At 35.5% G+C, this 12,381-nt stretch overlaps 1 protein-coding gene across 4 annotated transcripts in view; it reads right to left on the bottom strand.

Moving 5' to 3' along the window:
- The window catches only part of TEX15 (testis expressed 15, meiosis and synapsis associated), an 81,657-nt gene that overhangs the window by 18,184 nt on the left and 51,092 nt on the right, over positions 1-12,381 (bottom strand). For all 4 annotated transcript variants that reach the window (XM_025278911.3, XM_025278918.3, XM_025278913.3 and 1 more), the window contains exons 4-6: positions 8,428-8,665; positions 5,295-5,441; positions 3,831-3,993 (exon numbers count right to left, since the gene is read on the bottom strand). In XM_025278911.3, coding sequence (XP_025134696.3) covers positions 3,831-3,993; positions 5,295-5,441; positions 8,428-8,665 — 548 coding nt within the window. The remainder of the gene's footprint in view (positions 1-3,830; positions 3,994-5,294; positions 5,442-8,427; positions 8,666-12,381) is intronic.

Below are 12,381 nucleotides of genomic sequence, written 5' to 3'. Positions count from 1 at the left end.
AAAGTCTATCAAATAATCTAATGATGATTAAAGTATGTTCTCAGCAGAAAAAGCAAGAAGAGAAGAGGATGAGTAACTGACCAATAAATGATGGAGCATGAAATTCTGTCTTATAGACCCCTTACCAACATGTCTTTGCCATAAAAATTTGAATTCTGACAAACACTAAGAAATAGAAAAATTAAACAGGAATTAAAAACATACTTTTATCAGAGACTAGGTCTTTCTTCTCTTAGTTTCCTACAAGCAGATATTCTATAATAGAGTCTACATATGATTAGGTCAAATTATCTCCCTGTATCTACTGTTACCTTGCTTCATTTCCCTCTACCACAGGAGAACAAAAACAGAAAGGAAAGGGGAATTAGGTGAAGAAATGGGGGTGGGTGGAAGATCAAAAAGTTTGCACAAAATCCTTCCCAGAAGCCAAAGCAAACCACTACCCCTGCTCCACTATGAAATAAATATTCTGGCAAATAATATATGTAAATAAAAACCTGGAAAATAGAAGCAAATTTTCTTTCAATTTTATAGAGATTATTCCTAAAACTTCATAAAGAATTTCACAGAATAACAAAGGAACTTATAAAAATGCATAATGAGCAAGTAAAATGTTCACAAAGCATTCATAGCTAAGTGAAAGTGAAAGTCACTCAGTCATGTCCCACTCTTTGCGACCCCATGGACTATACAGTCCATGGAATTCTTCAGGCTACTGGAGTGGGTAGCCGTTCCCTTCTCCAGGGGATATTCCCAACCCATGTATCAAACCCAGGTCTCCCACATTGCGGGCGGATTCTTTATCAGCTGAGCCACAAGGGAAGCCCAAGGATACTGGCGAGGGTATCCTATTTCTTCTCCAGTGGATCTTCCTGACCCAGGAATTGAACCAGGGTCTCCAGCATTGCAGGCGGATTCTTTACCAACTGAGCTATTGGGTACGTAAGTAAGCAGTACCATGAAAATACCATTATTAAAACAGACTAACAATGAGAAACTGCTCATGAATAATATATGAAGTCATAATCATATCACTGAGAACATGCTATTTAGTTTTGACAAAATGCTAAAAAAATAGCTCTGTTGAAGATTCCCAAATTATATAACCATTGTGATTATACTTTCAATTATAGAAAGCTATAGTGGAAATATGTTCAAAAAGAGGGATGAGACTAACAGTATATTATTCCATATACTGGAATACATAAAAATATATAGTATCTTCAAAAGATTAATAAAAAGACAATACAATAGATAGTTGGGCAAAGTATATGACTAAGAAAATCATAGGTTAAATAAAAATTGTCAACAAATACAAAAAGATGTCCAACTCCACTAAATGCACAAGAAGATTCACATTAAAAAACCTTTTAAGATTCTGAAGGATAATTAATTTCCCTTTTCAAGATAAAAGCACTCAACTTACTAGGAATAGAAAGGAACTTCCTCTACATGGTAAAGGACATTTTAAAAAACCCACAGCTAACATGATACTTACTGGGGAAAAATAAACACTTTACCCCTAAGTTTAGGAACAAAACAAAGATGACCACTCTTACCATTTCTATTTAACATTCCACTGGAGGTTCTAGCCAATGCAATTAGACAAGAAAAAGAATAAAAGACATCTAGATTGGAGAGGAAGAAGTAAAACTCCCTCTATTTGCATATGGACCCTATCTTGCGTATAGAAAATCCCAAGGAAATCACTATTGAGAAAATAACTCTATTTACAAGAGGATCAAAAAGAGTGCAATACTTAGGAATACATTTAACGAAGTATAAAACTTATACTCTGAAAACCTCACCTTGTATCCACAAAATGGCTATAATCAAAGTCAGATAATAACAAGTGTAAACAAGAAAGCGCAGAAATTCTAACCCACATACATTGTTAAGGTAAATGTCAATGGTGCAGCCACTTTGGAAAACAGTCTGGCAGTTCCTTGAATGGTTGATACAGACTTACCCTATGATCACATGACTCCTTAGCTATATACCTAAGAGCAAAGAAAACACATCTACACCTAACCTTGTACAAGAAAGTTCTTAGCATAAATATTCATAATTGCTAAAAGGTGGAAACAACCCAATGGCCATCAACTGATGAATGAATAAACACAATGTAATGTATCTATGTAACAGGATATTATTCCACAAAAAGGAATGAGGTACTGATACATGCTGCAACATGCCTGGGCCCTGAAAACACTGTTAAGCAAAAGTCACCAGTCACAAAAGGCTACTATGTATGACTTCACTCATATGAAATGGCCAGAATAGGCTTATAGAGACAGAAAGCAGATTGGTGACTGTTTAGGGGTAGTGTGGGGCTTGGGGAAAAAGACAAATAATAGCTTTTAATGGGTAAATATTCTCTTTTTGGGAGAAGGCAATGGCAACCCACTCAAGTACTTTTGCCTAGAAAATCCCATGGACAGAGGAGCCTGGTAGGCTGCAGTCCATGGGGTCGCTAGAGTCGGACACAACTGAGAGACTTCACTTTCCCCTTTCACTTTCATGCACTGGAGAAAGAAATGGCAACCCACTCCAGTGTTCTTGCCTGGAGAATCCCAGGGACGGGGAAGCCTGGTGTGCTGCCGTCTATGGGGTCGCACAGAGTCAGACACGACTGAAGCGACTTAGCAGCAGCAGCAGCATTCTCTTTTTGATCTGATAATGATAACATATCCCACTCACTATGCTGGCAGAAACTTTTTAAATTTAATTTTTATTTTATATTGGAGTATAGCTGATTTACAATACTGTGTTAGTTTTAGGTATAAAGAAAAGTGATTCAGTTATACATATAAATATATCCATTCTTATTCATATTCTTTTCCCGTATAGGTTACTGAGTAGAGTTTCCAGGGCTATAGAGTAAATCCTTGCTGATTACCTATTTGATGTATATTAATGTATACATGTTAATCCCAAACTCTTAATTTACGCCCCCCCCTTACCTTTACCTTTGGTAACCATATGTTTGTTTTCAAATCTGTGAGTCTGGCAGAAATATTTTTTTAAAAAGTATATCATGCTGGCAATGATAGAGAATAATTAAGGTAACCTGATGGACTAATATTGAAACTGAAATTCCAATACTTTGGCCACCTGATGCAAAGAGCTGACTCATTTGAAAAGATCCTGATGCTGGGAAAGACTGAGGGCAGGAGGAGAAGGGGACAACAGGATGAGATGGCTGGATGGCATCACTGACTCAATGGACATGGGTTTGGATGGACTCCAGGAGTTGGTGATGGATAGGGAGGCCTGGCGTACTGTGGTTCACAGGGTCACAAGGACACGACTGAGCGACTGAACTGAACTGATGCAACCACTTTTGAAAACCATGACATTGTTTCTAGATTAAGTGGTACATTCCTGATGTAGATATATACTCTGTAGAAAAGTTTGCACATATGCACCGAGACACTTATATGAATGTTTAAAACAGCAATGCTTGGAATATGAAGAAAACCACAAAATGTCCAAATATACTCAGAGGTATAATGTATAGTCATAAAATTGAATATTATGTGTGTGAGTGTGTGTGTGTGTGTGTGTGTGTGTGTGTGTGTGTGTATGTGTATATATATATGTGAAAATGAAGAAACTATGGTTATATACATCAACATGGAAGAATCACACAAACATAACGCTGAGAAAAAGAAGTAAAAAGTAGTTACAGCATTAATTCTAGATATATAAAATCAAAACCAGGGAAAGCACACCTATTTTGCTTAGAGATTCATGATGTATTAGAAAATAATATTTAGCAGTAAGACCACCACAGATGCTACTTAAGTAGAAAAATGTATGTTTCTTACCAGTTTTCTTAGGAAATCCTGTTGAGAAGGATCTCAAAGATGTCATAAAGTGTCCATTATCTACTTTTTGACCAATAAATTTTACTGTTACTATTGCATATGGAAGACACTGCCTAGGTTTATCTACTGGCTGTGAAAGATTATTATATTCATACAAGTATACCTAGAAGATAAAGAACATTTTTATGATGATTAATTTTTACAGACTTGAATAAGGTTCTATTTTAAAAAATCTATTTAACTCCATGTTGCTATTTGTTAACCATCTTTCATACACTCCCCTCTCCCTGTCTTCTTCAACTCTAGTTTTCTTGAAGATGAATTTCTTTCCCCACAACATATTTTTTCCTTGATAGGCTTTGAATATCAGCAGAAACAGATTCAATCTATGTTTAAATAAAAAAGTATTTCTCCATTAAAACTTCAATGTTTTGCATATGCTAAGAACCACTATATTGTATTTTATCTGGGAGGAAAAGTCAACTAGAAAAATAACAATAGCTTAATACATCTTACATGTGGGAGCATGCTGCTAAGGCACTTCAGTCGTGTCCAACTCTGTGCGACCCCACAGACAGCAGCCCATCAGGCTCCGCCCTCCCTGGGATTCTCCAGGCAAGAACACTGGAGTGGGTTGCCATTTCCTTCTCCAATGCATGAAAAGTGAAAAGTAAAAGTGAGGTTGCTCAGTCGTGTTCGACTCTATGTGACCCCATAGACAGCAGCCTATCAGGCTCCTCTGTCCATGGGATTTTCCAGGCAAGAGTACTGAAGTGGGTTGCCATTGCCTTCTCCGATGTGGGATACTTCTAAAATATCCTCATTTAGTCATAAATATATGATTATATATAATGATATTTATAATTTAATCATCTATAAAAGGTTAAAAGTCTATAAAAGGTTAAAAGGTTAGAAAAGTGTCTATTTTAGATATGACAGAAAATTACTATTTAATAATTAGTCTACTATCTAATGACTAAAACATAAGCCTTTTCTCCTTTTACAAAGTACAAAGGATCAATAAGGTTATTTCAAAGTATCTTTCTTTTGCAAGTTAGGCATTAATCTATGAAACATTTAAATAAAAGTAGCTACTTGGAACAAAATTAAATGCAAATCTAGAAGCTTCTTTACTAATGTTTTCAGATCACAAATATTAAATCAGCTTTAACTATTTACTTAGGTCATATTACACAGAAAAAGGGTGCCAACAGACTTGGCAAAGTTGCCACAAACCTTTAATTCATAAAAAAAAATGCAGTATCTGTGAAGCAGATATACTTTGTGTTACCTTGTCATCTTATTGGCTTATTTGGTATTCAGGTTGTATTACATGACCTAAACAAATATGAATGAAGTAAGAGATTTCCACTTAATATTTTGGACAGTTGTTTTAAGAGTTGTATCATACAATGTGAGGCCAGTGACTTTCAAATAGTCAAGTGAATCAAAAAGTTAACATACTGCTGAACTGTAGGCTTGTAGTTCAATGGTATCCTTCAAAGAAGGTGTATTTCTTGACATATGGCAGTCAAAATTAGGAGAAGGATCCAAAGAAACTTTGCTTTTATCTAGTGAAGGCTGAATTTTCTTCACTTTCCCAAAAAGAACCTGGGGAAGAAAAGGTAAAAAGAAAGTCAATAAAGATATACCAGGACATTTTAAACTCTCATACCAGGAAAGTAAAACTAGCTCCTATTTTAAGGAAAGAGATTAGAATGGGGAGATAATTCATGTCCCAGATGAATGGGATGACTTATTAGAATTATGTCAATTCCTCCCTAAGTCGAACTCTAAGACTATAGTAACAAAATTTAACAAAAATTTCAGAAAATCCATTTACAGAAATGAGTTTTAGTTTAAAAACTTCCCTGGAAGATGAAACAAGAATAACCTACAAAATTTTTGAAAAAAATATTTGAATCAGAAATAATGATGGAACAGGAAAAGTGACATGTACTTCCAGATATTAAGTACTTTTTAAAAGAATACTACCACTTTTTAAAAGAATACTACCACAAAAAAGATATGGAAAAAATTGTATGAAGTAAAAAGTCCAGATAAGTCCAAGCAGCTATAAAAATACAGCATAATATTAAAAGCATCATTTGAAACAGATGAAGCAAAACCGGATTATTCACTAAATGGTGTGGACCTGAAAAACATTAAATTTGTCTCTTAATCTATAAACCAAAATAAATACCAAATAAATTAAATATTTAAGTAATGTAAACACTTAGAGAGAAATACAAATATTTATCTACTCTCAAAGAGAATTCTTTTCTAACCATATTGCCAAAACCCACAAACCAAAACCGTGCTTCTTTGTAAATAGTCCAAAACTTCTGTACATCACAAAAAAATGATCAAATTGTATCGCAGAAAACAATACAACAATTTTAAGGCAATTTTCAGGATTGGGAACGCGTGTACACCCGTGGCGGATTCATGTTGATGTATGGCAAAACCAATACAATACTGTAAAGTAATTAGCCTCTAATTAAAATAAATAAATTTAAATTTAAAGAAAAAAAATGAGTATAAAAATTTTAAAGACTATGAACCATTAAGTGATAAAAGGTGGGGAAAAGTGCAGTTAATATGAAAACATGTACAAATTTTACGTCAGCAATTCTATTACTTTTATTTTTTCATGTGCTAATAATTCATTCAAAGTTAAAAACAATACTAAATGTAGTGTGGTCCTCTGTACTTGGACACCGGAAGAGGAAAAACATTAGTAGAAAAACTGGCAGAAACCAAAAATTTGTAGCAGACAGTACTGTACCAATGCTGATTTCTTTCATTTTATTATTTTTTTAATTGAGATATAATTGATATATATACTATTAGACTCTTAGTTTTAACAGAGTTGAAATAGTTAGGTGAAATGGTAACATTAGGGAAAACTGTATACAGGAACTGTCTGTACTATCTTAATAACTTTTCTGTAAATTTAAATTTGTTCCAAAATTAAAAGTTTATTAAAAACTTAAAAAAAACTTTTTTATTTTAAAAAAGAAAGCACTAAGTGATAAAACATTATACAATGAAAACCCTAGCTCTCACGATTCACTTTAATGAATTGACAATGCTGATGAATCAATTAGAAAAAATAGAAAAAACAAAAATCTAGCAAAAGTTATTAATATGCAATTCACTCATTATCAGTGAATACATGCAGAATGTTAAGCTCGGCAATAACTATGAAAAAGAAAAAACTGAACAATGAGAAACTATCACATATTAGACTGGCAAATGTTTTTTAAAAAATATAATGCACAGAGATAGTAAAGATAAGAGCTAATAAACATTTCCCATGCTTTGCATAGGAATGGCAGTTAGTATAACCTTTCTCAGGACAACTGGGCATTACATAGCAAAAGCTGGGAAAGTGTACACATACCTGTGACTCCTAACTTGACACGTAAGAATTAATCAATTAATTCTTAGCAAATAATCACAGGTGTGCGTAAAATGTACCTACATGAATAATCCAAGTACTACTTGAAAGTACAAAACAAAGCAAAAGTAATTTATATCCCAACACTGAAAAATTTGGTAACAAATTTATGGTAGTGCTGTACAGTGGAATATTATATAGTCATTCAAAATGATATTACAAAAAATATTGAATGGTATGGAAAATGTTTTTATAATCAATAAAAAAGTTATATAGTATAAAAGTAGTAAGTAAAGTATTTTAATGACCATTGTACAATGCATATCCATGTATATGAGCAAAAGACGAAGTACAGATTAACTATCATTATCAATGGGCTTTTCGGAGCTTCTGAGTATGTTCCAAATTTCCTAAAATCAGTATTTTAATAAAATTACACTTTATGACTTTGATAATACCCAAGATCTAAAAATAACCAAATAATACCAAATGAACCATTGGTTTTATGTGGATGTATACACATCCTAAGTTACATAACTGAGGGTCTTTTCTACCTACTGTGATTTTAGTAGTCTTGGCAAAGCTGCAATTAACCAGAAAGTGTATCTTAGCCTACTTGTGTCTGTTGATGCTTACAATTCGACTGTAAGACTGATTTTTTTTTCTCAATTTTGAATAACTTCAGACTTTCAAAAAAGTTACAAAACAATTCAGAGGTCTATATACTTCTAACCCAGTTTTCCTAATGCTAACATCTTATATAAGATAGTAAAATTATCAAAACAAAGTAATTAATATTGTCTAACACTGTTAATTAAAATAAATAGTAGGAGTTTAGTAACTTTAGCTAAACCAGAATTATTAATACCAATGTTCTGGAAAAAGACACTGAAAACACTGATATTAATTATAGTCTGAAGAAAAGAGAGAGAGAAAGAGAATAAAGTCAATTAGAACAGAAAAAATATACATTAGGAAACCAAGATGATAAAGCCTGCCTTTTCTTACTTGAAGATTTTATGCTGCATATCCACTAGAGTCAAAAATAGGGGAAAATTTCAAATGGTGATGATGATGATAACTATTATTTATTTTATACAATGTGAGTTTAAAACAATAATTCATATTGAAAGTAAAATAATGTTTAGGTCAATTAAAGCAAACTGAATATATTAGTTCTTTCATGCTACCAACCTTAAACATGATAATACTTTCTACATTAATGCTTCTACTATGAGCATAATTCAAGGCAACATCAACATGTCTAAATATATAAATTCCAAGAAGAGGGTTTCCTAGTATCTTCAATGAAGATGCTTTGGTACTTATTCCATTGTGGTATATCTCAGCCACATCCTTCTGACGAAGTGCTAAAAAGCAGAAATGTTCTTCAAGTTCTCTGCCATGCCTTCCAATCTCACGCATCTCTGACCTAAAGCAAAACAGTGAATAGTTAAATGAGAACATCAATAGAATTTTCAAGAAGACAAATACTTCAAGCTTGCTAAAGACAGAAAACAAAATCTATAATCTAAACTCCTGAAATCTCACCTACATTCCACAAGAACTACTGAAACACTGGTGTATTAGGTAAGGAGTTCTACATGGCGGGCTCAGCAGTAGTCACAGTAGCAACTGCGACACCAGGTGATTCAAGCGTGGCTCAGTCACTAGGACAGAGCCGTAATTCCAAAAGATCATCAGCAGTGGAGAAGCTGTAGAATCCAGAAAGTAATGTGTACACCAATCAAAGGAAAACTCCTCTTGAACACCACATGCTACTAATATTTATTATTTCCTGGGACACCACTCACAAATATTAATATTTATATGCAAGAATAATTCACCTTTAACAGTAGACAGCCATGGCAACAAAACGCACAGCAACAATTACAAGCAAGACTCACCGATGAGATCATGACCACTTCTCTTTTCCCAGAGATGTCACCTTAACTTTCAACTCCACTGTTGTTATTTCCTGCTCATGTTTTCACCCTGATGTCAGGCTCTATAAACCACTAAGATCTCTATGCTTGATTGTTAAGGTATATTCTTAACAGAAGAACTGAAATACTTCTTTCTGTTTTCCTACTTTCTCTACTGGTTTTTCTTACGATCTAAGTTCAGTTCAGTCAATCAGTCGTGTATGACTGATTTTGTGATTCCATGGACTGCAGCACTTCAGGCTTCCCTGGCCATCACCAACTCCCAGAGCTTGCTCAGACTCATGTCCAATGAGTCAGTGATTCCATCCAACCATCTCATCCTCTGTCATCCCCTTCTCCTCCTGCCTTCAATCTTTTCCAGCATCAGGGTCTTTTCCAAAAGGTTCTTTGCTTCAGGTGGCCAAAGCACTGGAGCTTCAGCTTCAGGATCAGTCCTTCCAATGAACATTCAGGACTGATTTCCTTTAGGATTGACTGATTTGATCTCCTTGCAGTCCAGGGGACTCTCAAGAGTCTTCTCCAACATCAAAGGTCAAAAGCATTAATTCTTCGGCCCTCAGATTTCTTTATGGTCCAACACTCACATCCATACGTGACTACTGGAAAAACCATAGCTTTGACAAGACGGACCTTTGTTGGCAAAGTAATGTCTCTGCTTTTTAATATGCTGTCTAGGTTGGTCATAGCTTTTCACCAAGGAGCAAGTGTCTTTTAACTTCGTGGCAGCAGTCACCATCTGCAGTGATTTTGGAGCCCCCCAGAATAAAATCTCTCACTGTTGCCATTGTTTCCCATCTATTTGCAAAGAACTGATGGGACTGGATGCCATGATCTTAGTTTTCTGAATGTTGAGTTTTAAGCCAGCTTTTTCACTCTCCTCTTTCACTTTCATCAAGAGGTTCTTTAGAACTTCTTTGCTTTCTGCCATATAGGTGGTGTCATCTGTGTTACTGACATTTCTCCCGGCAATCTTGATTCCAGCTTGTGCTTCATCCAGTCTGGCATTTCTTATGATGTATTCTGTATATAAGTTAAATAAGCAGGATGACAATATACAGCCTTGACATACTCCTTTCCCAATTTGGAACCAGTCTGTTGTTTCATGTCCAGTTCTAACTATTGCTTCTTGACCTGCACACAGATTTCTCAGGACACAGGTAAGGTAGACTGGTATTCCCATCTCTCTAAGTATTTTCCACTTTGTTGTGATACACCTGGAATGTTAGGTCCATGAATCAGGGTAAATTGGAAGTGGTCAAACAGGAGACAGCAAGAGTGAGCATCGACATTTTAGGAGTCAGTGAACTAAAATGGACTGGAATGGGCGAACTTAATTCAGATGACCATTATATCTCCTACTGTGGGCAAGAATCCCTTAGAAGAAATGGAGTAGCACTCAGTCAACAACAGTGAAATGCAGTACTTGGACGCAATCTCAAAAACAACAGAATGATCTCTGTTCATTTCCAATGCAAACCATTCAATATCACAGTAATCCAAGTCTATGCCCCGACCAGTAATGCTGAAGAAGCTGAGGTTGAATGGTTCTGTGAAGACCTACAAGATCTTCTAGAACTAACACCCAAAAAAGATGTCCTTTTCATCACAGGGGACTGGAATGTAAAAGTAGGAAGTCAAGAGATACCTGGAGTAACAGGCAAATTTGGCCTTGGAGTACAAAATGAAGAAGGGCAAAGGCTAACAGAGCTTTGCCAAGAGAACACATTGGTCATAGCAAACACCCTCTTCCAACAACACAAGAGAAGACTGCACACATGGACATCACCAGATGGTCAATACCAAAATCAGATTAATTATATTCTTTACAGCCAAAGATGGAGAAGCTCTATACAGGCAGCAAAAGCAAGACCAAGAGCTGACTGTGGCTCAGATCATGAGCTCCTTAATGCAAAATTCAGACGTAAACTGAAAAAAGTAGGGAAAACCACTAGAACATTCAGGTATCAATGGTCTAAATCAAATCCCTTACAATTATTCAGTGGAAGTGACAAACAGAAGATCTGATAAAGTGCCTGAAGAACTATGGACAGAGATTCATGACATTGTACAGAAGGCAGTGATCAAGAACATCCCCAAGAAAAAGAAATGCAAAAACACAAAATGGTTGTCTGAGAAGGCCTTACAAATAGCTGTGAAAAGAAGAGAAGTGAGAGGCAAAGGAGAAATGGAAAGATATCCATTTGAATGCAGAGTTCCGAAGAATAGCAAGGAGAGATGAGAAAGCCTTCCTCAGTGAACAATGCAAAGAAATAGAGGAAAACAAAAGAATGGGAAAGACTAGAGATCTCTTCAAGAAAATGAGAGATACCAAGGGAACATTTCATGCAAAGATGGGCTCAATAAAGGACAGAAATGGTATGGACCTAACAGAAGCTGAAAATATTAAGAAGAGGTGGCAAGAATACACAGAAGAACTATACAGAAAAGATCTTCATGACCCAGATAACCACGATGGTGTCATCACTCACCTACAGCCAGACATCCTGGAGTGCGAAGTCAATTGGGTCTTAGGAAGCATCGCTATGAACAAAGCTAGTTGAGGTGATGGAATTCCAGTTGAGCTATTTCAAATCCTAAAGGATGATGCTGTGAAAGTGCTGCACTCAATATGCCAGCAAATTTGTAAAACTCAGCAGTGGCCACAGGACTGGAAAAGGTCAATTTTCATTCCAATCCCAAAGAAAGGCAATGCTAAAGAATGTTCAAACTACTGCACAATTGCACTCATCTCACATGCTAGCAAAGTAATGCTCAAAATTCTCCCAATAAGGCTTCAACAGTACATGAACCAAGAACTTCCAGATGTTCAAGCTGGATTTAGAAAAGGGAGAGGAACCAGAGATCAAATTGCCAACATCCACTGGATCATAGAAAAGGCAAGAGAGTTCCTGAAAAACATCTACTTCTGCTTTATTGACTATGCCAAAAGCTTTGACTGTGTGGATCACAAGAAATTGTGGCAAATTCTTAAAGAGATGGGAATACCAGACCACCTTACATGTCTCCTGATAAATCTTAGGTTTTAGAAAAACATTAATTTCTGAGCAATTTCTGGAAGAACTCCGACAACAATAGGACAAAGAACGGACGGGAAAAAGGAAATCACAGTAAGTTAGGTTCTTATACCCCACGTGAATCACTTTATGTGAAGGTGTATTGTGATAAAGAGGTACACAGAAAC

Source organism: Bubalus bubalis, chromosome 1 (genome assembly GCF_019923935.1).
Source record: "Bubalus bubalis isolate 160015118507 breed Murrah chromosome 1, NDDB_SH_1, whole genome shotgun sequence".
NCBI classification, from domain to species: domain Eukaryota; kingdom Metazoa; phylum Chordata; class Mammalia; order Artiodactyla; family Bovidae; genus Bubalus; species Bubalus bubalis.
This window is presented reverse-complemented; position numbering and strand designations above follow the sequence as displayed.